The sequence below is a fragment of the Cavia porcellus genome, unplaced genomic scaffold (assembly GCF_034190915.1).
Source record: "Cavia porcellus strain 051 isolate PalLab524CR breed Dunkin Hartley unplaced genomic scaffold, mCavPor4.1 scaffold_7, whole genome shotgun sequence".
NCBI classification, from domain to species: Eukaryota; Metazoa; Chordata; class Mammalia; order Rodentia; family Caviidae; genus Cavia; species Cavia porcellus.
This window is the reverse complement of record NW_026947490.1, coordinates 26092157-26118415: the sequence shown is the minus strand read 5'-3', so window position 1 is coordinate 26118415 and position 26259 is coordinate 26092157. Positions and strand designations below refer to the sequence as shown.

Genomic DNA, 26259 nt, shown 5'->3' with positions numbered 1-26259 from the left:
AAGAAAGAGTCATAGTAGCTTTTCCCAAAGTGGGAAAGAAAACAGGATCATAAACTGCCTGTAAGAGAGGCAATGTCTGTTACCGTCATTTGTGCAGCACAGGTCTGCAGTGTGCTCTGCAGACCAGACAAGGCACTGTGCTGTGAAGAGCATGGAACATGGCATTCACTTTGCTTCAGAGAAGAAGACGTGGTAACAGGTACTGCGAGAAAGGATTGCATTGACAATGCTCCATTGTAGTCACGTGTAGCTCTAAAAAGAATGGAAGAGGCATATTGAATTATCCAGTTATTGACAATGTCAGTAATGTCTGCCTCAGCCTCCTGAGTGCTAGTGGGTATTTGCCACTGCACTTGGCTCTTCCATGTTTTTATGTCTTTTTTTTTACTTTTTTGTTAGTTAATTCGTTTTTTTTCTTTTTGAGACAGGGTCTCATTATACATTTTATGCTGCATTGTCACAGGAATCTTTCTGCTGCATTTTTCCACGTGTTGGGATCACATTTGTGCCCAGTCTCCCCCACTCACTGCACCAGGGACTGAACTCTAGGGCTCCTGATTCACAGGCACCATGTTGCTAAGCTGAAATCATGGGTGCAATGTATTTAATTTTTTATGAGACAGTGCCTCACTGTGTAGTTAATACTGGCCTTGAACTCTTAGGGATCCTCCTGCCTCAGTCTCCAAAGTGCTAGAAATTATAGACCTGCATCCTACAGTTGAGTTCTAACTTTTTATACATTTAAACACATTGAATGAAGTGAAGTTTGCTTGGAGTATTTACAAGATATATCCAAATTTCTATATAATTTATTTGTTATTTAAAGTCTAGTTGATGACCTGAACTACAATTGAAACTTTAGATTTAGCTCAGGATAAGCAAAAAATTGCTCAATACATAAAACCTTGTGATCAGGGCATGGAGATTTCTTTGTGAATATTTACCAGAAAAAAATTTTAATAAGTTAAGGATGGTTAGCTATGAACTATAAATATTTATCTTCTGTCACTTGCCACTTGTGTTAGTTGGAACACTAACACAAGGCACAAAGAATTTATCATTATGTCAAATTATGCGCTGTGGTTTGAAGGGATATATTTCCCTGCAGCAGTCTACGAGCCTGAAATTTTAAGAGAGGTACGGGACAAGTTTGTGGTGAAGGATGGAGATACAATAACAGTGACTTTTCCCAAATCAGGTAAGTAAATGGGATCATGAAAGAGTCATGAGGAAAACTATGGCTGTGGGCTTCAGTCATTCTGCAGATGAATGGAAAACTCCCACTATTCCAGAAGCAATGCCATACTTGAGAAACAAGGAATAGGTTTTAATTGCATTTGCATTCAGAGGTAAAGATGCAGCTCAACTGTTGCACAGGTAGATGACAGCAAAGAAGGACCATCTAAGGTACCACAGAAATGCAACGTGGAAATACTAATGCAGATTCTGGAATCTGAATAATTGTATTGGGGTCACTGTGGTAAAGGATGATATCGGGAGTTTCATAAAGATAAGAAATTAAGGACAATGAGAATGGGTTTTAGCAAAAGCTAAGGAAGACACTTAAATACCTAATTTCAGAAAACTGAATATAGACATTCAAATATCCACTGTCAGACGGATGCATAAATTGAATGCCAATCAGAATACATGTGGTGAGAAATGAAATTGTAATACATGACACAACATAGATGAATCAAGCTCATTGAGCTAAATGAAATAAATATATCATAAAAAGATATACATTTTCACGTATGTGAAATACTTGCACTATTCAAATTCATAGTAAGAAAAGGAGAATGCTGTTTGTCGTAGAGTGCAAGGCGCTAGAGTCACTAGGGTTTAGTACTTTATGAGTAGGGATATTTATTTTTCTTAGGCAGAATATTTGGGACATTGAGCAGTAAATGGAATATGCTAAGCATTACTCACCAGAACTGTAATTTATGCTTAAAAATTGTTGCAAGTTCACTTCTATGTTGTGCAGATCTCAGCCCAACTTGACACAACTTGTGTTGACATCATTGACAATAATTATTCCTTCTTTATTCAGGAACCAACTGGTTAATTGAGATCGTCTGCCTGATTCTTTCCAAGGGGGATTCCAAGTGGATCCAATCAGTGCCCAACTGGGACCGTTCACCCTGGATAGAGAGTAAAATGGGATATGAATTATGGAAGGGTGATAAACACCCACACATCTACACATCCCACTTACCCTTCCATCTCTTTCCCAAGTCCCTCTTCAGTTCCAAGGCCAAGGTCAGTGCTTACTGATTTAGAAATTCTTATTCAGTCAATCTAGGTTTGGGCTATTCCGGGGTAAATGGCTTAAATGAAAGAGACAAGTGATTTGATTTTTCAATTCCAGGAGGATCAAATCCCTGTAATGGAATTCTATATTCTCTCGAGATAGAGACAGAGAAGTTCTCTGGGTGGCCTATATTTATTTAAATTTCAAATTATGAGAAGAGGATACTGAGGCAAGATCAGAAACCAAGCAGGATCTTGGGAGTCAGTTCAAAGACTTCTCCAAGCAGTAAACTGTGCCAATTAAGTGGAATTTTTGATCTCTGATGTTCATGGTACTATTGATCAGTAATAGGGGTAAGCACCCTGTGTCCTTGGATACCTCAGTTGTGGTCATTCTGACCTCAGAGCACCATGCTCTTTTCCAGCATGTTCAGAGTTCCCTGTGTTTAGCAGCTTAACACTGCACAGTCGAGTTGTGAAAACAATCCTCTTAAACTGCTCTGTGCCTAAATATCCCCTGGTGATTTAGCTGAAATGGATTGTCATAGGTGGATTTTGATGGGATATAGTAATCTCCCAGATTATTTGATGGTGCAGTGTCTAAGCCTTAGGTCATACATGAATAACAGTATGTGGACCATCCTGTATATATAAATCTAGTATCTTAGAAACCCATATTTTAAGGACACACAGGGTTTATGTCTATGGGATAGATTTCTCCCATTCTGTTGCTACATTGTAAGGTAATTGGCCAATATTAATCAATAGCTCTTCTAAAGCAGGACCCAAATAGAAGAATTAAATTTTCTGAAACTTCTCCCTCCCTACAATATTCTGTCTTTTAATAAGGATAAATGATGCAATAAGGATAAATGATGTAATAAGGATAAATGATGGCAAAGTTTCAAAGTATCCTGTTCCCATAACTTTCTGTTTTGCCCAAGCAAGGTCACCAAAGAACATTGCAAAACTCACGGCTTGACAAACTGCCTGTGCTTTGCTTCTGTCCAGTTGCCCTCTTAAGTTTTGTGCCATGAGAGGGACTGAGATGGAGTCACATTATGTTTTCCAACCACTGTTTCTTACTGCACATAACTTTCTGCTGAGATAATCTACCTCGAACTAGCCAAGTAGCTAGTAGGTCATCACCTGAAGGGAACAGGTAGATGCAGGATCTAGCATCCCATGTCTCATTTTTAGAAATATTTTCCTTTGCAAGGCTTTTTAATATAGTCTGAAGTTTTAAAATTTTTAATTAAATTACACTTGAATAACCTATGATCTAACACCCTCTTTAGTAAATGTCGCATTTATGAGGCACAGTCATGTTATTCTAACACATTATTGATATGCGATTTTTAGGAATTGGTGAAGCTGAGGCTGAGAAATTAAAGACTAAAGAGGGATTGAACCAAAATCATGGAATAATGGCACAAAGAGAAATGAACCTATGTTAAATGTCAAGCTATCTCTCTCTCTCTCTCTCTCTCTCTCTCTCTCTCTCTCTCTCTCTCTCTCTCTCTCTCTTTTGATGTTTGTGGGCTTGTGGGAATGTAAACACATCCTAATCTTAATAACCAGTGTCATGAATATTTGTGAAACTATGCAATGTACAAAATGTCATCCAGACAATATTAAGAATATTTCTGGAACCCAGAGGCTCTCCTAAACCACCTCCAAGTCAGTGAGTGAACAGAGAGGTAATTACTCTCCTGGCTTAAAACTCTGGGTCATTTTGTTTGCTCTTCAAATTCACATACTTGAACTCCTCTAAGAATTGAGATGTGTGGCTTCTTTACACAATATGAAGTCTTTGAAATTGAATTCTGGCTTTGTCATGTGAACAAACTGTACATTCCTATTGCCTATGCATACAGCAGAATTCTTTATTGATTTTCTTTTTAGGCATATTTTTATAAAGTATGGTTTTCTCACATTTTCTGGTTAAAACCTCCCTGTATATTCCTTGAATGAGTAGACAGACATCTCTGAAAAAACACGTATGCAATCTTCCTCATTTATTATACTTCCATCAGAGTTGCCAGCTCATAAAATTTTAAAGTCTATATATTATTATTGAGTGCTGTCACAAATTCATTAATATAATACATGATATTTAGTAGGTATTTGGTATAAATTTCCTGGACAAAGATAAAATCATGTAAGAAATAACTCTCCTGATTTTTTACTTTCACCTTTTTAAATTTAAGGTGATTTATTGTATTAGGAATCCCAGAGATGTTATTGTGTCTGGTTACTTTTTTTTGAGAAAAATGAAGATTACTGAGAAACCGGAGACTCTGCAACAATATATGAATTGGTTCCTCCAAGGAAAGGGTGAGTTGCTATACAATGTAGGAGCTGCAGAACTCAAGGTCTTTCTCTCACTTTACTGCATCCTTCTCGCTTTCCAGTTCAGCAGTCTGCAAGTCCAAGGCTCCATTCTCACTGCATCACAGATGTTTTATATGCCCTCACTCTCATGCACATACAACACTCAAAACAAAAACAAAACAAAAGAAAATAAAGTTATATAAAGACAGAGCCAGAAGTAGTAGAATATGCTTGCAATTTTGTACTCAGGAAGTTGAAGCAGGAGGATTGCTTTGAGTTCAAGGCCACTGGGACTACATAAGGAGTTCAAGATCAGCCTGAATTTTATAGAGAACTACATAGGGAGTTCAAGGTCAGCCTGAACTATACAGAGAGAGACTGTCTCAAAAAAGGTGAGAATAATTATTAAAAACACTATATGCATAGTTCCACATCCCTGCCGGAGTATGTTTCTTGAGATTCATAAGGCTATATTCCTAGGATTGAGACACAGGTTTATGTCCATCAGTACTGTTACCAGAGACCAAGAAAACCACACAAGGAGGAGTTTTGGACCTTGATTCAGGACTTCGATAGAATTATAGGTGTCTGACTTCTACAACAAAAAGACAATTTTCAAAAGATGTAGGTAAAAATCAAAAAAGAATTTATTAGGCAGAATTTTTACACTACACACTCTAGAAGAATAGAGGGTGGGTGATCAAGAGAGAGGACAATATACTATGGGGATGCAATTCATATATGGTCTTGGAGAATCCCGTAGATGGGTGATCTCAGATGTTTACTCCTACTGTCATCAGGCCATTTTGTGAATACATTAGGAAGAAAACCATTTGCTGTATATGAAGTTTAGAGATATATCACTCTCTGAATTGTATCACTTCATCGAGGATGGAGGTGTGTGTTGCAGAACAATTTATTGGTGAAAAGCATGTCACCCATTTTCAGGATTAATGTGTTATACTTTTAAGGAGTTTGCAGAATGGAACAGATATTGGAACTTTCAGTTATTTCTGTGTCCTTAGCCTGTGGGTTTTCTTTAATATTTTAAAGCTATGATTATTTTTTATCTATTTATCTGCTTTTTTATCCCACTTTATTTTCTCACTTAGTCTTTGATCTTTTATTTTTAAGGGATATTAAGGATGAGAGTCCCTCTTCTCCTGGCTACTTTTGGTTTTAGCTTTGTTGGGCCTTTCTGACCAGGAATTGGAAGTCTTCTCCTGACTTATGCAAAATCAGTTTATTGTTTAAAGAGATATCATTCTTTGATACTTGCTTCATTCTTGGGGAAAGTAGGCCATCGGCAAGTAATTCAAGCTTAGAGAGGGACATTAACATCATTTTTGAATGTAGGTTGTGTAGTGTGTAAGTTATAAGTTAGAGTGGTCAGGAAGAAATACATAACATGTTGCTTTGAAAATAGCACACATGAGGATCAGATTGAGCTAGAGAATTATGGAACCATAAACTTTATAAGAATTTTAAATAACCAGGGCTAAAAAATTGAAATATAATTATGGTGAATTGTTGCCTCCACAATATAGAAGCTAGATGCTATTGGTCAGCATTAAAATAATTCTTTTATAATTAATATTAATCTTTAGTTATCCTCTGGCATTTAGTTAACAAATAGGTACATTTTAAGAATATACAGAAATTTCTTTAGTTCTGTAAATAATAAATGTAGTATCTTTTCATTTTGAAATATAATAGTTTCCAGGAAAGACTGACTAAATGTATTCAATGATTTGTTGTCCACTAGGTACCAGATTTCTCAAACTAGCTTCATGACTTGGACTCTGACTTGTACCTTTTATGCCTGAACACCTTTGTTGTAACTGACATTAGGTAATATATATAAAACATGAAGCAGACAAAACAGAGTTAGTTAATGTCACAAAAATAATAATGTTCATTAGCTAGACTACTTGCATTTCTTTATCTTTTGGTGAGTCTATGCAGGAAACCAAATATTTGTCAGAGGCTTATTTCAATGTACATCAAAATATCCTAAGAGTACTCTTTCAACACAGGGTTAAGGACACATTTTTGGAAGAGCTACTAGAATTGGTAATCTGGACCTCTAGGAGCTGTAAGTTAAGATGTTAAATATGTTATTGGCGACTGGTAGTAGTAGCTGGTGTCATGTTTGGAGCCCCTTTTGTGATGTAGCCTACCTCTTTGTTTGTTGTTGTTTGTGTTGTTTTTCTTATTGTTTTGGAAGTATTTTGAGACATTGTCTTTCCATGCAGTTTGGGATAGTTTTAGGCTCAATTTGTCTTCTAGGCTGGTCTGTAACTTTGAAAGATCATCCTGCTTCAGCTTACAGAGTGCTGCAACTGCACAAGTGTATCACCATTCCTGGCTTAGCTCTTTGTTTTTGTATATCAGTGAGATACTATGTTTTGTGTTATATATTTAACTGGGTATTTAAGACCATGTCAAAATAATACTCATGCTAGTCAAATTGATCTTTGTTTATAAAGGTCAGCAAAGTGTTTCAAGTCAGTTATTTCTGAGGACTTTTAGGGGCTGCTTCCTTCTTCTAGTTCTTGCCTTTATCTATTGTTATCTGTGCCAGGAGTCATCAATGTATAGTTTCACTATATAACTTCCACTGAAAACATTAAGACATTTTCTGCTTTAGTGGCATGCCTTTTTGCTGAGTATGTATTGCCTGTCTCCTGTCTCCTTGATTCTAACAATTTTCCTGCTTGAGCCATCATATGATTCGCCATAGCCGAAGAATCTCTTACAGGAATGCCAGCATTTCCTATGTACTGGCTGACTTTGGAGGCAAAGGCTGACATACCGACTGTCCTCTTAGCCTTCCTTCTTTCTTATACTTGTTTCCCACACCTTGAATACTGAATATCCAAAAAGTTAATGATAGCAGTCTTAAAGTGGCAGCACCAGGCGTTTATTCTAATCATTACCATTTTTTTCTGCACATTGACACATTTTGAAATGTAAAACAAGACTGAAGAAAGATGTATATGTTACTTTGTATACAATATATTATTATTAGTAGTAGTAGTATTAATTTGTTTTTTGAGACAAGGTCTTACTAAATAGATCAGATTGACTTTAAACTTATGTAGTTCAGCCTGATATCAAACAAGTGGCAGTCCTCTAACTCAACCTTGAGAGTAATGGGATTATTAGCATGGACCACCAGAGGTGGTTATTTTATAAGACAGTATTAACATTGGGTGTTGGTATTGCATCTTTTTCATCTTATAGATGATGGCTATTATTTTAAAGCATTGAGTGAATAATTTGTTGACAGCCATATTTCTGTAGAATGCTAGTATGCAATAGTTACAAAGCTTCTTTTTTTGTCTTTTTGAGGCAGGATTTTGCTTTGAATTTCATGGGGACTTTGAACTCACTTTTGTAGCCTTTTTTGACCTTGAACTCACTGATTTTTGTGCCTCAGTCGCCTGAGTGCTGGAAAGTTGCAAAATTTTATGAGAAAAATATAAAATAAAATGAATAAAAGTATTAATAAATCCAGTTATTATACTTTTTTCTGCATCAAGAAGCAGAGTTAGTTAATCTGGTTTGGTCACAAGAGAGTATTCAGAAGTATCACTTAGAGTTTTTACTAAATGTGGTTGTTAATTTTTAATTTTGTCAGTGTATATTTGGAGTACATAATGATTACATTCATCGTGAGGAGTTGCTACATAGACACAGTGCACTCAACTCCTTTGATTTCATCCTCTTCCCTCACTCCCCTCACTTCATCTCTTGGTCCTCTTTGCCCTTGCAAAGATCTGTCTCTATTTTTTTGTTATTATCTATCATTTATTTTGTTCATTAGAGTAATCATTCTTTGAGTTTCTCATATGAGATAAATCATGCAATATTTAAACCTATTTGTTAATAAATACTCCGGCAGAGTACTTATGCCTATGCTATATAAAGAACTAAAAAGCATTATAACTCCTCAAAAAGATCATATCAAAAATGAATGATGGAAATGAATTGACCCTTCAAAAAACAGTACAAATTGGCAAAAGTATATAAAATATATTGAACATGCAAGTTAAGACAAAAATGATGTTTCCTATTACACCTAGAAGAATGATAACATCAAGAAATCGAATAATAAGAAATGCTGGTGAGGAAGCTGGAAAAATGAAATCCCTCTTCATTGCTGGTAGAATGTAAATGAGTATAGTCAGTACAGAGATTTCTCCAGAAAACTGAACATAATTTAATACACACAGAGAGACAGGAGTCTAGTTTCAATCTTCTGTAACAGCTACCCAATTTTCCCAGCACCACGTTTTTCTTTTCTTTTTAAAGTTTTTTGCTACTTTTGGTTTGTTTTTACAAATCCATTTGATTTCAAGGATAAAAAGAAAGAAAAAGTGAAGAAATAAAGTTTCTACAATGTTTCAAATCTTGTCAGTAAGAGAGAAACATTGGTAAATACATTGTACACTGTCATCCCTCAATAATTAACCCAGAGCACAAAAAATCTGCATTAAATTGTCAGAAACATACCAAAACAAAGTTTTCTATTCCAGGAATGCAGAACAATCAGTAGAATAGCTATCTTAAATGTTTTTATAGATTTATACATATATGTACACATACACATACACTTTTCCTTTCTGCTTCTCACATTAATGAAGCAATATATCTATACGTCTTATTTCACTAAAGAGTCTGTTCTCAAATTGCATCTATATACTTATTAAAGCCTCCATTTTTTCTTTTTTATGGCTGAGTATTACTCCATTTTACTACAACTTTAAAAAAATTTTAAAAAGAGATTAAGACAAAAGAGGACATAGCAAAGCAGATCAGATCAGAACAATGCAAGTAACACAGCATTTTACCATGAGACAACCCATAATTAACGGTAACTACCATAATGTCTCTTTCTTTGAAATAGTTGAGCATAGGGGCTGGGGATTTAGCTCAGCGGCATAAACACCTGCCTTGCAAGCAGGCAGTCGTGAGTTTGACCCCTGGTACCGGTAAAAACGAAAAAGACCAAAAAAAAAAAAAAAACCAGAAATAGTTGAGCATAGCTTCATATACCATAGTATCAAACATAACAGAACAGTATAAAGTCATTCAAGAGAATGAAAGCATTACAGGGTCTTCAGAACCAAATAGCAGAGAACAAACAATGGGTACTTTATTATCTTGTTTTCCATAGAAAATTTGTTTATACTATCACACATAATAATATCCAATAAGGTATGACAGGATAGAACCAAAGGAAACAGAAAAACAAAAGCATAGTAGGATTTCAGAGTAAGATGATACTAAATCAGCACTGGCTATTCTAATGTCTTGCTTTCTTTAAAATACCTTTTTATACTAATAAAATCAAAGAAACTCGGATAAAACCAAACTTTATTTTGATAATAAAATCAAACAAACTCAGATAAAACCATTCCAGCTAATGAATGCAGCCATTATAAGGCTTCAGAGCAATGTAATGGTGAATCATGATTACTTTAAACTCTTATGTACTCTTACCATTTCTTTCACTAGAGAGACTGTATGTTATTTACACATGTGAGTTTGATTTATTTTGCTTATGAGTATGGTCTCAAGTTGCGTCCATTTATTTATAAACATCTCAATGTGATCATTCTTTATAGCTGAGTAGTACTCCATTGTATAAAAATATCACAGCTTTTTTTATCCATTTCTCCATTGATTGGCATGTAGGTAGTTTTCAAGATCTGGCTATTACAAACAATGCTGAAAAACACACTGTTGCACATATATCACTGTGTTATGATGTGTTCATGCTTTTGGAAAGAAACTCAGTAGTGAAAGAGCTGAGTTGAATAGGATATCTAGAAACCTTAGATTTTTGATGAATTTCCAAAGTGGTTGCACTGCTCTGCATTCCTACCCATAGTGGACAAAGGGTTCCTTTTTCCCCTCCTCTTTTCCAGGATTTGTTATAGCTTGATTTCTATTTTTTGGTTTGCATTTTTAGTTTTTACTTCATTTTTAAAAGCCAAAACAGGAAAGGGTAAAAATAATACAGACTTTTTAAAAAGTAAGAAATCAACTCTAGTTAATATATTACATATTGTTATCTTAGAAGCAGATGTTCAAGTTACAAAATCAAAGCATAAATAATGAACAGAAAATCAAACAATGACAGTGCAAACTAGTCTTTCTGATGAACTAACAAAAACGTAGTAATATGGTTATCTATCTTGCACACTTAAGCATACTTAGAGTTATATGTGTATATCTACAAGTTGTTCTTTCCCCTTGGTCACTTTCTTTCCCTTTCATTATTACAATATCTATTGTACATTTTGCATCTTATTACTTTTTCAGTGTACTATTACCATTATAACTATTTATTTTTTTACAATACACAATATAATTCTTACAAATGTAAATATGATTTAATTTACTTATGAGTATAGTCTCAAGTTGCCTCCATTTACATATAAATGCCTCAAAATAATCTTTTTTATAGCTTGATTTCTTGATAGTAGCAATCTTTTTGGGGTGAAGTGAAATGTAAGTGTTGGTTTACATCTCTTTTTAAATTTTATTTTATTTTAAAAAAGGGTAAAACTAAAATAACAAGACAGAACAAAGCAGATTAGAAGAAAACAGCGTAAGTGACACAGATTTCAAAGCAACAAATAGGAGATCTACAGTGGCTACCGCAGGGTTTCTTGTTTTTTTCTAAATGGTTATCTATATCACCACACACAATGAATCATACAAAACAAAGTAGTATAAAACTGTTCAGAACAGGCATTTCAGGTCTTCAAAACCAGACAATATGTAAATTAAAAATGGCTGCCATAATGTCTCTCCTTCTCTTCAAAAAAGCTCCCCATAGCAATTGAAATTAAACAATACAAAACAGACTAAAACCATTCTAAACAAAGAATAGAAGCATTATTGGATTTCACAGCATGATGATATGAAATCAGCAATGGTACCATAATGTCTGTTTTTCTTTAAAATAGCTGTTCATTTCATCACTCATAATATAATCAACTCTCATAAACTCTTTAGGAGAACTTCTAGGCATGTATAAGCCTCTATAAGTATACCTATCCTATCTGCATTAGAGCAAAAAAGAAAATGAAACAAAACACATTACAAGAAAAATAAGAAACAAAAAAGACAAATAAATAACAATAGCAAAGAGCCCAAACAATAATGATACAGGCCTTCAAAACATGGTGGTAAGAACAAAATTAAGGCTGTTGTTTTACATAGTGGTCTTCAAGAATTCCTCAGGTCATCCAAAACAAACCTGCAAAAATTTTCCAATCCCATGAGTATTAACTACTTTGTTCTACAAATGTATAGAATTTATAGCACAATCACCTTAGCCATCATAAGTGTGTTTATACAAATTTAGATATTTTTTTCTTTTCCCTTCCTTTTTCATTTTTCCTGCTTTCTCCTAACATATTTGTTTTTTTTTAAGTGTAGAAGTCTTTGAGTGGAGTTTTTTTGGCTTCTAAGTAGAGTATCGAGTCATCTGCAAATAATGGTATTTCAACTTCTTCCTTTCCTATCTTTTTTTTTTTTTTGTCTAATCGCTAAATGACATTTAGCCAATTCTAAGAGTTGAAAAAGTCCTAACATTTTTAGCATTGCTGAGAAGTCTAAGTCCCAAGTCTCTTCTGATACCTATGGCAATCTCTGAACTTTCAACCCCTGTACAAATGAAACAATATTAAACATTTCTGAAATTCAAAGGCACAAGATAAACATTATCATTCCAAAAGTTAAAAGCAGGGGAATATAAAGCATTGGAAACAAAACAAGTGAAAAATCCAGAAGGGCAAACAAATTCTAGAGTTCTATGCTCAGCATTTGTAGCAATCTGGTTGCAAGCTCCAAAAGATTCGGTGATTTCACGCCCCCAGCACTTGTAGAGCTTTTAGCTCCCACAGCTTCTCTGTTAAACCCTCTCTGTTCACTTTTTGCAGCTTTCCTTGGATGATCCACATTCCTGGCTTTTCCAAACTTCTGGGGTCTCCACTGCACCTTTGACTTCACTCTTACATCTTTACAAATTTTCTGCTCAGGGACAAACTGCTTAGCCTCCCAGGCCCTTTGTAATCTAGGTGGAAGCTGTCTTACCCTCAGAATTTGTGCATTTTCCTTGTACCTAAAATCAGTACCATGTGGATGCTACCAAGATTTGCAGCCAGCAGGAGCAGTAGACAGGATTTTCTCTCTCATGGCTGTAGGAGTCCAGTGCCTGGATTGCTGGGTTCTGTTTACCTGATTGTGAGGAAAAGGTTCTCTATGTTGTTGCTATTCTGAAACCTCATGTGGCTGCTGCCATTTTGGAACCCCATGTGGCTTCTCACAATTTTGGAGTGTGGTGCTCTGAAGCTTTTTCCTCTGAGCACATTTTTTTCACTTCTGTAGTTTTGAGGTTGCAAAGGATGGAGAACCACTGTTTCCTGGATTCCCCCTGGCCATCTTTCTTATTTCTCTGTTTCTTCATAGCAATTGAAATCTCAGCTCTATCTTTACAATCCACAGTTTTACTGAAATTTTCCTTCTTGACAAACTCACAGCATTTTAAATTATCCTGCTGGGTATATCAATCTGGGTTGAAATTTGTTTTCTTTAGAACTTAGAGTACTTCAAGTGCTCCTTGACTTTTGAGTTTTTGCTAAGAAGTCACCTGTAATTCTGATGGGCTTTCCTGCATAGGTGATTTGTTTCTTTTCTTTGACAGCTTTTTGTATTCTATTCTTATGCTGAATTTCTGGAATCTTGACGATGATACGCTGGGCTATAGAGTTTTTGGATAATTGCTATATTCCTCATTTATTTGCATATCAAATTCCTTTTCTCTACCAGGAAACTTTTCTGTCATGATATCTGTGAACATTTTTAGTGTTCTTTGCGGCATCTCCTCCTTGCTTATTGACTCCAGTTAATCTTAAATTATTATTCTTAGTCTTATCTAATAGTCACTGGATTAATTTCTCATGGTCCCTTGGTATTTTGAACAATCTTTCTTTTCCTAATCACTAACTACATGCCTGTCTTCAGTATCTGAGATCTTGTCCTCACATTGGCATAATCTGCTTCAAATATTTTCAGTGAAGTTTATTTTCTCATGAATATTTGCTTCAATCTACCTTATGGATTTCATTTCTTTCCTATGATGAGCATACATAATTTCCTTAAACTTGTCTATATTTTTTTCCTGCTTGTTGGCTCTAATATCATGAAGCCTCATGTGTATTTTGGTAATATCTGTAATTATCTGAAAAATTACTTCTCATTTAATTTGTTCCAGACATTCATCTAAATTCTTTTTTTGTTTCCACTTCAGAGAGACATTGTGTGGGCTTTTGGATTTTCCCAATTTATTGCTTCTTAGATTTACCTTTGGTGAACTACATATCTGAGGTTGCATTTTGCTTATATGTCTTTTCTTATTTTCTTTCTTTTTTTAAGTTCAATTTCAGGGGTGATGTTTTTAAGTTGAGTATGATGGGATGCTTTTTTGAAAGCTTTATTTTTGGTAGTTGGGATTGAATTCATAACATTGTGCTTCCCAGGTATGAATTTATACTGCTGAGCTAAATCCCTGGTGCTTTGTTCATAGTATTTAGAATCCTTAGGTGATGATTATCTCTCTGAGATTATATTCCAAGTGTTGCTGGTTTTCAGTTTTGGGTCCGTTGGAAGATCTAACCTCGTCAGATTATTGGAGATGAGAAGTTGCTTGTTTGGCCTTGTTCCTGATTCTTTGGCACTGTGCCACCATATTTTCTGTCATCACTAGTTAATTTTAGTCATGAATTATGAGAATTGACAGCTGTGTAAGGAGCTATGTCAATTTTAGCTATTGTGGTACCAATAGTATCAAGCACAGATTAGAAAATAAGAAAACAGACAGTTGAAAAAGGCTTGCAACCTTGAACCATATGAACTAGATTTATGATTGTATAACAAAATGTGAAACAAATCCATTAATTATATGCAGTATGTAAGTCTGCAAAGTGACAATCTTTTCCTTGAGGTTTAAAATTTGAAATGTATTAAGGAGAAAATTCAGAAGTGGAAGAAGAGAAAGATATCAGAAGTAAAGCTGGAGGACAAAAGGGAGTGACGTCAGCTTGAGGGAACTGGTATAGAAGATTGAAGAAAAAGAAAAATTGAAGAGATAAAGGGGAGAAAAGAACAGACTCACATCCACTAAGAGGTTAGGAGCCACTTCCACACTCATATATAAAAAATGAAGGAAAAGAAAAAAAATAAATGAAAAAGAAAAAGAAATAGTCCACTTACAAAATTCCTTCTGGTTTCACTAGTAGACAAGCTGTGGAGGCAGAGTTCTAAATAATACAATCTATCCCAGCAACCCAGTAGTCCAGAAGTTGATTTATGATGAAGTAGTCGATAATCTCAATAGGCCTGCCCTAAGTCCAGATTCACTGGGCTTGCCACAGTTCAATCAGTTTCTATGGGTCTGTGCACAGCTACAAGCTGCTACAGGTAGCCAGCAATAGTTCTCAGATCTGAGTTTATCCAGTTCATCTCTAAATTGGCTCTTAGATGACTGCTGTCTCCCTGTGGGAGGACTAAGTTCTCAGCACTCACCATGATCCAGTGCAGTCCTACACATCTGCTTCTCCCCTGTACCGCAGTGTCTATTTGCATAGGCCTTCTCTGTCACCAGCTATCATTGTTACCGTGTCCCCACATTCCCAGGCTCAAACAGCTCCTCTCACACAGTGAGTCCTTTACCAGGGAGAGGATGCCAACAGCTACTGCATTGTTTATTGAAGTTTTTCTTTTTCTCTCTGTGGGCTTCAATTCATGTTTTCAGTTCTTCCTGGGTCGGGGGATCCACTTTCTTCCTTCTAGTTTTCTTCAGGATGCTATATTCCAGCCTCTTGGTGGTTAGTCTCAGAGAGTCTGTATTCTCTACTACTTACCATGCTATCTTTTTCCCACTAGTCCAGCACCACTGGTTGAATAAAATATTTTTCCTTCAGCCTATGGTTTTCCTTCTTTTTCAAAGATCAAATAGCTGAATATGTCTAGTGATATTTCTTTGCTCTTCATTCTGTTCCACATATCTGCTTTTCTATTACCATGCTGTTTCTATGATTAACTTTGTAGTGTAGTTTGAAATCAGGTATTTTGATGCCTGTTGCTTTACCCTTGTTGCCCAACATTGTTTTCACATGAATAATAGGATTGTTCTCTTTACATCTGTAAAGTATACTGTTGTTATTTGATTGTGACTGTATCTAATCTATAGAGCAGTTTCAGGAGTATAGCTATTTGGCCACAGTGTTTTGGCATTTTCAGGAACAAGGACATCTTTTCATTTTCTGACGTCTTCTTCAGACTCTTCCTTTTAGAGCACTGCTGCTTCTTTGTTGGGTTCCTACATTTCCTTGCTTTCATTATTTCCTAGGAATTTCATTCATCTAGAAGCCACTGTGTTTTTCCTGTTTACTACCATGCTAATGATTTTTGTGTGTTGATCTTACATCCTGCTACATTGTCCTCATGGATTATTTCTAGATGTCCCTGTAAAGCCTCATGTAGTTGTAGAGTTTGGGCTTTTCAGAGTTGGCTGAATAGACTTTGTGATGGATTTTTGGCCCAACACTGGAGTTAAAGGTGTGAGTGCTACAATCACTATAGGGTGGGTGACCTGAATAAATTATAAGGTACACAAAGAAGTTGTGCCCTCTATCTTCCTAGTTTTGGCTGTTTTTGGAAACAATGAACCATTCACTACCAAACCACTCTGCCTTGCAGCTAGTCAATTACGTATAGCCTTGAATTTTTTTGTTTTTCATTTGTTTCCCTTCCTTCTTTTCTATGTTCCCCGGTCCCACTTCTTTCTTTTTGAGCAGTTTCACAATATCTATTGCCGATAATAAATTCAGTATATTCTTTAATTTTCTTACACTATAGAGAAAAAATTTTCTTTATTTCATTGTATTTTTGAGACAGGATTTCACTATGCAGCTCAGGCTGACATTGAACTCAATTGTAGCCCAAGCTGCCATCAAACTTAAGGTGATCCTCCTGGCCCAGCCTCTTTTGCATACTACCACACCTTGTTGGAACCAGCCAATTATGGTCCAAATCATCTACAAGGTGAAAGATAAATAAATTTCACCTGCTAATAGAGTATCTAGTAATCTAGTAATATGACCAGGAATCAGAAAGATAATGAAGGCAACCGCTGAAACTGTTTATTAGTAATAAGTATTTCTGGTAGACTACTTTGGATTTCTACGTAGAATATAAAGTCATCTTCCAATAATGACAGTATGACTACTGTCCTTCTTATATGTATTCCTTTTGTTTGTCTCTAACTCTTGAATGATTTCTCTAACTAGTGTTTCAAGTTCTATGCTGAAGTGTCATTAGTGGGCATCATTATCTCATTCCTGACTTTAGAAGGAACGCTTAGAACATAACATTGTACCTACCAGAATATAAAATAAATAAAACAGTATCAGAGCTGTTGGATAGGGTATTCTAAACAGAACCACAGTTTCAGAACAAATAACAGCAATAATCAACAAATGGGATTTTATATATATCAACTGGGCATGGTGGTGCATGCCAGTGATCCCAGCACTCAGAAGGCTGAAGTAGGAGGTTTGTGATGAGTTGACGGCTAGCCTGGGCTACATTTGGAGATTAAGTTCTGCTTGAATTACATAATGAGAACTTGTTTCAAAAACTGCAAACGAATCAAGTTGTAGGGGAAGAGATGACTCAATGGTAAAATTTTGTTGGGAGCTATTACTCAGACAGAGTACTAATATCTAGCATAAATAACTCAAAGAAATTAGACCAACTAAAACCAAAGACTCAGTTAAGAAACAGAAAAGTGAAATGAACAAATGGGCAACTTACATAAGAAAAAATGATTAACACTTTAGGCTTCAATGGAAATATAAATGTAAATAACACTTAAATTATATCATACTCCAGACAGAATGGTCATGGTCAAGAAATAAAGAAATAACAATAACAAATTGTGATAAGGCTGTTGTGAAGAGGACCTCCCTACCTTGTTGGTGTAGATGTGAACTAATAAAAATAACACAGAACTAAAATTGGATATTCCATATGACCCATATATCCACTTCAATGTAATTTCTCCAAGGAGATCAAGACATCATGTTACATCAATAAATGCCTGCCAATGTTCACAGTGGCAATATTTAAAATACAGAAATTTGTTGGTATCCATACTGAATGGAATATTATTTGGTCATCAAAAAGGACAAATCTGAGACATGTATAGGGAAATTATTTTGCACATGGAAAATTAATGTTTAGGACACTAAACCTAACATACAAACTTGAATACCATATTCTGTCTCTTATTTGAGTAAGGGAAACTATGAACAAAGAGAATAATAAAGAATGGATGCAAGGAGACAGCAGGATGGATCTCTTACAATAAGGAAGTTGTCCACAAAATCAAGGATGAAAAAGAAGGGATGAAGGAAAGGGAAAAATGCCGAATAAAGATATGCCATGCAAAGGAACCAAATTAGCTTCAAGGAATGTAAATCTTAGATGACATGACCTGAGTTAAATTAACAATATCAACAAGAATGAAAATGGGAAAGTGAATTAGAGTATGAGTGAGATGGGGAAAGAATGGGATTAAAAAGAAAAAAAGTTGCATTATATACATGTACCCACTCCACAAGGTAATTTTGAGCTGCATGTTCTTTTAAAGTACACTAATAAAAATAATAAATAAACTGCAAATAGAAACACCATATGGCCAAGACATTCTCCTACGTGACTCCCACAAAGACACAACATCATCATACTACAGTGATACATACAGGTCCTTGTTTATAGCAGCACAATTTACAATAGCTGAACCTTAGAGGTACCATGTATCACCATCCATAGATCAATGTATAAAGAAAATATGGTGTCTATACCAGATGAAATGCCTCTCTGCAGTGTAGCAGATTAAAGTCATTTGGAGGCTAATGGGGGCAGCTGTAAACCACACTGTTAAGTGAAACAATGAGACACACATCGTGCAGTTTATTTGCTGACCCCTCTTTCCATTTCTGGGTGGAAGAGCAAGCATCTCGTTCCTTTGGTGTTTTGTGTAACTACATTTTTGTGTATGTATCAAAATCCTGGTGTACACTGAAAATATATAAATGATCAATTTGCAAATTGTACCTTAACTAAGTGACAAGGAAGGGGAAAGAGTGAAATTTGTACATGGGACTCCTAATTCTAGAGTTTGTAGTCTATCTTACTTTTGCATGTCCCATGCAGTGCCCTTTGGATCATGGTTTGAGCATGTTCAGGGTTGGCTGTCCATGAGAGAGATGGAAAATTTCCTGCTGCTGAGTTATGAAGAACTTACCAAGGTAACCCCTGTTGTGAGTTAGCACATCTACTCCTCACTGCCTGCACTCCCTCTAAACCTTTTTCTCAGGAGATTGTTTTCTAACTATCCTGTCAAAGTTCACTCTCGTGAAGATTCATGAAGTGTGAGATTATTGCTCTTGTCTTTATTCTCTTAACTGTGGCTCTCCTTTATTCTGGTTCATGATTTCCTCAGGTTTTCTACTTTGTTTCAATTCACAATTTGTAAGTGGATTTTTCCACATCCAGAGGCAGAGTGTGGTGCTTATAGGGAGTGGGACAGTTTGTAGGAGAAGGGCTTATGAGGCTCCTGATAACCTGGTAGCTCCAGAGATGTGTCCAGTGGTCGGTAATTCCCAAGTCACTGATTAAAAAATGGGTGAAAATGTGAAATCAGTTTATGTGAACACCCAGAATGGTAAAGTACTACAGGAGAGGGAAGCACATCAGATAATTCTGTAATATTGAAGGTGGCAAATGGATGCTGTTGAACTTGAGTGATAAACTCTAGTACTCTGTAGCTTAGAAAAAATACCTGTGTTTGACAGAAAATTAATTGTATATTTTAAAGGACACAATAAAAATGCATTTAACATTTTCAAACAATTTAGGTTGTGTGACTGGAAAGTTTTGCAAAGTACCCAAACCTGACCATGACATATATATATATATATATATGTTAATTTGCCATAGTTTAGCAAAACTTGCTAAACATTAATATATGTATATATTCAAAAGTTTCTATATAAAACCATAGAATTTTCAAAAATTTAAATTAGGCTCCCAGCAAGCAGTGCACCACCATTGCCACCTCCATGGGAAGCAGAACACTGTATCAGAAGGGGCCCAATAAGACCAGCTGTTGGTGAGTGAGGTGAACTCATGCTGTTCTTCAGCACACAGACACATATAGCACAAGTAGCATAGAAAGGACACCAGAAAAGCTTTTATGGCCTGAAGCAACAGAGCAGCCCTAACTCAGTCACAGAAAGAAGGGAACCCACTTGTCCTAGAGCTAGACAAGTTTATCCCCCCTGCCTCACAACTGATGGAAAACACAAGCTACTGGAGTGAAAAAGAAGAAGCTGTGCAAGATTTGGAAGGTGATGACTGCACACAGATCTGGGAGAAACCCCTGGCTTTCACTCAGAGTGTGACAACAACTGGGATAGCATCACAGAGGCAAACACAGTAAGGAAAAGGAGACACCCAAAACCCTGTCATCTAAGGACCAGTACTAGCTCCCACAACTAGAGGACAAGATGGACTCATAAGCCAGCACAAATTCTATGAAAAACGTGGAGGGACGACACAGCACATCTCTAGGATCTGACTTGGGCATTACCACAGAATTGTGGGGATCAGAGGAATTTCATTCTCTTTTTGGTTTTCTTTGGTTGATTAGTTTTCCTTTATCAGGGTGATTTGGCTATTTTTTAGTGGGTTTGTTTCTTGGTGTTTGGTTTTTCTTGGTTTATTTTATTGCTTATTTTTTGAATAATTAGATTTCTTAACTATATGTTTCTTTTATTCTATTCATCTTTCCCTCTTTCCTCAACTGTCACTCTCAATTTTATGGTATTTTCATGCAAATGAACGTTTTCTCAGTATTACTTTGCTTCAATATTCTTTTCCCTTTTGTTTCATTCTTTCTTGTGCACTATTGTCCAGCCTCCCAAACACTGATTGACCCATCCTTAGCATTGCAGCATTGCTTCTACTGTATTTCTCCTAATTCAGCTCTCTCCTCTTTACCTACCCTTCCGTAGTACCACCGAAACAGCTTAAAATCAGTATGCAAGAGGAAACTCATTGCATACCAACTCCTAGCATGTGTTGAATTTTTTATATCATTTTAGATCCTGTTCCTAAGTTTAAAGGTTCCAAATTAATAGTTATCACAGTTTATCAATTGCTAGGCAGTGATTGCTGACATGTTTACTGCTAAGTGCACTATCATAGCAAGGATGTCACACTCGCTGTAGTCACTTTTTTCCCTTGTATGCCAACATTGTGACTGGAGATAATAACCATCACCATTGTTCATGACCAAAGGTCAGAGTGCTGAGCCAAATAAATATTAAATTCTAAACCTTAATAAAATGGGAAGTTAGGATCTTAGGTTAGAAATAAATGAAGTATTAGTTAGAAGACAGCTCTAAGGAAATAGACACTTCCTAGGGGAATGCGAATACTAGCGATAAAGCTATTCATCATAGGAACTCTATGATCACAACACAGAAGATAAAACATAAAAAGTGACAAGAGACAGAAGCAAAATGCAGGGCCAGACCTCCACCCAATCCAACGAGATAAAACCTAGAGCACAATGGAACAGACAAAATTGGAAGTCGTACACTAGATCTTTCTGAAATGATAGCAGCAGAAATGAATAAAATACATATGGCTATGGAAAAATTAATCTCTCAGTTGAAAAAAGAAACAAAATAAAAGACACACTTAATGAATCTAAATAGACACAAAGAAAAAGAGGAACCTAGAAAAATGAAAAAAAAAACCCACAATATATGAACACAATAGAAACCATGAAACAGATCTGAATAGATATCTAAGAAATTAAAAATTACATTGAAAATATATGCAATAGAATAATGAAAGGAAGATAGACTATCATATCTAGAAATCAGAATTGCAGTTATTGACTATAAAAAGAGAAATATCTTAGAAATAACAAGGATTAAAAAAATCAATCCAAGAGGTATAAGATACAACAAAGAACAACAACATAAGACTCAGCTGAATTACCAAGAAAAAGAGCTAGTTCCAATAGTATTAAAATTCTCTTCATGTAAAAAATAGCAGATAACTTCCCAAAGATAAAGGATTTGACATATAAATAGGTAAGGCTTATCAGACTCCACATAGTCATGCCCAAACATCCATATCAAAGCCTATAATAAACAAGATCCCATAAATTCAATACAAGAGTACAATATTAAAATCTGTTAGAGAAGATAAACAGATCATCTATAAAGGAAAGCACATCTGAATAAAAGCAGGCTTATTAACACAAATCCTCAAGTCATGGAGAGCTTGTAGGGACATATTGTAAGTGCTAAAAGAAAGCAACATCCAAACAATATTGGTGTACTCTGAAAAACTACCTTGCAAAATAAGTGAATAAATAACATATGTCTTTGGTGAAGAACAACATAAAATTTATATCCACTTACCCTCCTTTCCAAAATGCTCTGAAAGATATTCTAAGAAAAGATATGAGGGAGGCCAATGTTACAATAACATCAATAAAAAGCAGCAGTCAGGGAAAATAGTTAAAAAGAAGGTAAAGTAAGGTACCAATAACAGGAATATAAACAGAAGGATATGTCAACATGCATCAGTGATAGCCATCCATGTATATATTCTCAATTCAAGAATGAATAGAAACAGACTAGCAGAATGAATCAAGAAGAAAGATCCAACAATATACTGCAACAGGAAACATGTAACTCAAAAAGAAATTCACAGCCTGAAAGTCAAGCATACAAATCTATAGGAAGCAAAAGCAAGAGAAGCTATTTTATTTTCAGACAAAAGAAACCTCAAGCAAGACTGATCAAAGGATACAAAAAGGATCACTGCATATGTGTTTAGGTAAAACTCAAAGAAGAAGAGAGAACAGTCATAAATATATATGCACTAAATTTCAGTATGCAAGCTACGTAAAACAAATACTAGTAGACATGAAAAATCAAATAAGCATAAACACAGTTATAATGGGGCACCTTAATACTTCACCACAAATAGATCAATCAACAAAGATATATCAGAACTAAAACAAATCTGTGAACAAACAGACATAGTAGATGTCTACCGAGTGTTCCACCACACAACAGCCCAATACACATTCTTCTCAGTGGTGCATGTCAAGTTCTCCAAAGTAGAACACAAACTAGCCCATAGAACTTGCTTAAATAAATGCAAAAGAATTGAATTTATCCTACATCTATGATCTTATCACAGTTCAATGAAGATGGAAATAAACTAAAAGGAAACCACAAAAAAAGAAATAAGCATCTGAAAATTAGATTAAATTCACCTAAACAACCAATGGGGCATATGAAATTATAGAAGAACTTTAAGAGAACCCACAATACTTCTTAGGAACTGGTAATTGAACTCAGGACATCATACTTTCCAGGCAGGTGCTGTGAGAGACTTTCTGCAATTAAATAATATGTTTATACAACCTACAAGAAACTATGTGATTCAAAAAAAAAAAAAAAACAAAACAAAACGCAGTCTTAAAAGGGAAATTTATAGCAGTGAACTGTCACATCAGGAAAATAGAACAAACTCAAACAAACAACCTAACGTTGATCCACAAATGCTTAGGAAAAAGAACAAATAAATCTCAAAACTCAAGTAAGAGAGGAAATTATAAGGAAAACAGAACCAAATAATGCAATTGAGACTAAGAAAACAATAGAATGAATCAATTAATTGAAGAGAAGTTCATTTGAAAGATTAAAACTCAATCTGACAAAAGTCATCAGGATAGCTCCTTTTTTGTCACCTCCCTGTTCTTCCTACTCCATCTTTCCTCTAAATTTTGGCTTCTATTTTTTCTAGGACACGAGAAGCACTATAGAGAAGATTTGTGAATTCTTAGGAAAAAAGTTAAAACCCGAAGAAATAGACTTAGTTCTCAAATACAGCTCCTTTCACTTCATGAAAGAAAACAAAATGTCCAACTTCAGCCTGCTGCCTAATGATGTTATTAATGAGGATTTCTCACTTATGAGAAAAGGTAAGAAACAATGCTCCACTTTCAAAATCTCTCAGGAGACATTCCTGAGACATGGAAGACATTCCTCTTGGCCCAAGCAGAATGTGAATAGTTAAGATGACTGAGATTTTTATCTTCATGTTTAGAGTGTACACCAATGAAGCCTTAATTTTCCATTCTCCCACAATTCCCTTCAAAGCCACATTGTCAGTGACACAAAAATTTTTTGGAAAGCTCTTGTATCTAAATTTTTTACAACTTCTTAGTAACACCAAGTCTCATAACCAAGTGTATAAAGTAGGTTTAGGGAGTAATTTCTAAACATTGCCCTAGTTAATTTTGTTTACTCAATTATTATAATATGTGTATTTTTTATTCTAAAATGCAGTACCTGGCACAGAAAAGTAATTCTTTTTTAGCACTGGGGATTGAACTTGCTACATTGTACTTGCTAGGTGAGTACTTATGACACAGAGGAAAATCTCCCTCCCCAGAATAGGGCTTTTATGATTTTTTTATAGTAGTTGTGGACTGAACAGAGAACAATGAATAAAACATAGTATATCCACTATTAATTTAATTTTAAGTACAGTAAATGTGTGGGATTGATTTACCATATAAATGATTAAAATGTTGAAGTTGTTAATAGTGCAGAGCTAAAACTTTAGTATCACAAGAGCAAATGAGCTTGGTGAAAAATTTGATGCTATTGACTCATTAGGAGTTCAATATTCAGAGAAAATTAAAAACTTAGAATATGGAAGGGTTCATGCAGTCTCAGCCATTGTTAGTAATAGAGTTTGACACAACTTTAAAAAGATATCTTCATAATCAAGAGAAATGGGTTGGATCATCTATACTCGACAATTGACACACGGAGAGGAAAGTCCCTGAATGCAATAGCATTTGGACAGAGGGTTCTAAGGATATAATTAAGCCAAAATGATATGAATCAGGTTATAGCTTAGCATGCTTGGTGTTTTTAAAAGAAGAAATTAGAACACAGACATAACAGTAGGACAATGTGGAGACATGAAGCCAAGTGGTCATCTACAATCAAGGAGAGAGACCTACAACGTATGCTTGCCCCACCACCCTTGTAAGAGCCCAGGACTGCCCAACACCATAAACTAACATTCCAGCCTTCAGAACTGTGAAAAATTTAATGCTTATTTCTTAAGTCACCAACTCATCCTGTGATCACTTTGTAATGACACTCTAGCAAAAAATACAAAAGCTTTTGAAATATTTTTAAGTCAAGTAGAAATAGAACCAAATAATGCAATTGAGAAATTCTCAATTGCAAAAATGCAAAAAGAAATTCTCAACTAGAAGGTATGTTGGATTGTCAATTATTCACATTCAGAAACTGAAATGCCAACACAAAAAAACTGGACATTCCAGTTTAATCTATTATGTTAACCCAGATTGCAAAGGTGATTGACTTGGTTATGGCCAGTTAAAACAAACACGGTGAGAAGGAATAGATTCTAAATGCTTCAAAATATTGAGTTTGGCTTGCAGTGAAAGGACTATAAACAGGACTGGCTGGAAGAGAGTGAGAGGAAGAAAATTGTTTCTGTGCAGGCAGAAATGGAAATGGTAGGCATACAGCCATAGAAAGGCTATTTATTGGCTTTGAACCGTTCTTAAGCTATTCTAGCTACTTTCTCTGTGTCAAATGGGTCCTAGGGGCTGATCAATGAGATGTACTAAAGTCTTAGGCCTTATTACTAGATCTGATCTAAGACTTTATGCTGTTTTCCAGGAATTGTGGGGGACTGGAAAAATCACTTCACTGTAGCCCAAGCTGAAGAATTTGATAAAATATATCAGAAGAAGATGGCAGGATATCCTAGAAATCTGTTTCCATGGGAAGAATGTTGATAATTTTTATATATTATATGAATACTGATACCTGTGTTCCTGACCTTGTACTTCTGCATGCCTAGAGATCATTGCATAAAATCTATGATTTCATTGTGAAATCTTGAATTATCAAATCTTTTCATTTTTGATAGTTTGCTTGTTACAAATTACCTTTTTACTCATATTCACTTAATTGTATCTATATATTAGAAATACATCATGTTCCTCTGTATGGTATATTACAGTAAAAATATAAAAATTATCCTAAACTGTGTCAAACTGCTTTTTAAATTTTATTTATTTATTTATTTTATTTGGTACCAGGGATTAAACTCTGCACCTTATGCTTGCTAGGTGGGTGCTTTTCTGTTGAGCTATAATCCTCACACTGCTTTGTATTTTAAAGGGAAAAATAGAAATAAAAAAGCAAAGTTTCTGAACAGGCTAATCAGAGAGAAACACTAATTAAAATATTATGTCTTATCTTCATAGAAGTTACTCAGACTACAAGGTAGACTCATGCCAACTTGTCCAAAAAATATTAGCACAAAATTTCTTTTCAGTGAACCAAGAGAATTAACATAATTATCTTTACTATCTTGTATACATATATTTTTCCTTTTCTTCATTTTGCTTTCCCTCGCCATAGTGTCAAATTC

General features: G+C 35.2%; 1 protein-coding gene across 1 annotated transcript; it reads left to right on the top strand.

The window, feature by feature from the left end:
• The first annotated feature begins 991 nt into the window (after positions 1-991).
• LOC134476885 (3-beta-hydroxysteroid sulfotransferase-like) lies at positions 992-25869 on the top strand. The gene is made up of 6 exons (XM_063253004.1): positions 992-1198; positions 2054-2262; positions 4464-4590; positions 18889-18983; positions 23575-23752; positions 25500-25869. The coding sequence occupies exons 1-6, from the start codon at positions 1063-1065 to the stop codon at positions 25616-25618; spliced, it is 864 nt and encodes a 287-aa protein (XP_063109074.1). The 5' UTR covers positions 992-1062; the 3' UTR covers positions 25619-25869.
• The last annotated feature ends 390 nt before the right edge of the window (positions 25870-26259 follow it).

Excerpts from the sequence above, each read along its gene's own strand:
- LOC134476885 (XM_063253004.1), top strand. The coding sequence starts at position 1,063 with ATGTCAAATTATGCGCTGTGGTTTGAAGGGATATATTTCCCTGCAGCA. Across the intron at positions 1,199-2,053 it reads AGTGACTTTTCCCAAATCAG|GAACCAACTGGTTAATTGAG; the intron begins GTAAGTAAATGG and ends TTCTTTATTCAG. Across the intron at positions 23,753-25,499 it reads TTTCTCACTTATGAGAAAAG|GAATTGTGGGGGACTGGAAA; the intron begins GTAAGAAACAAT and ends GCTGTTTTCCAG.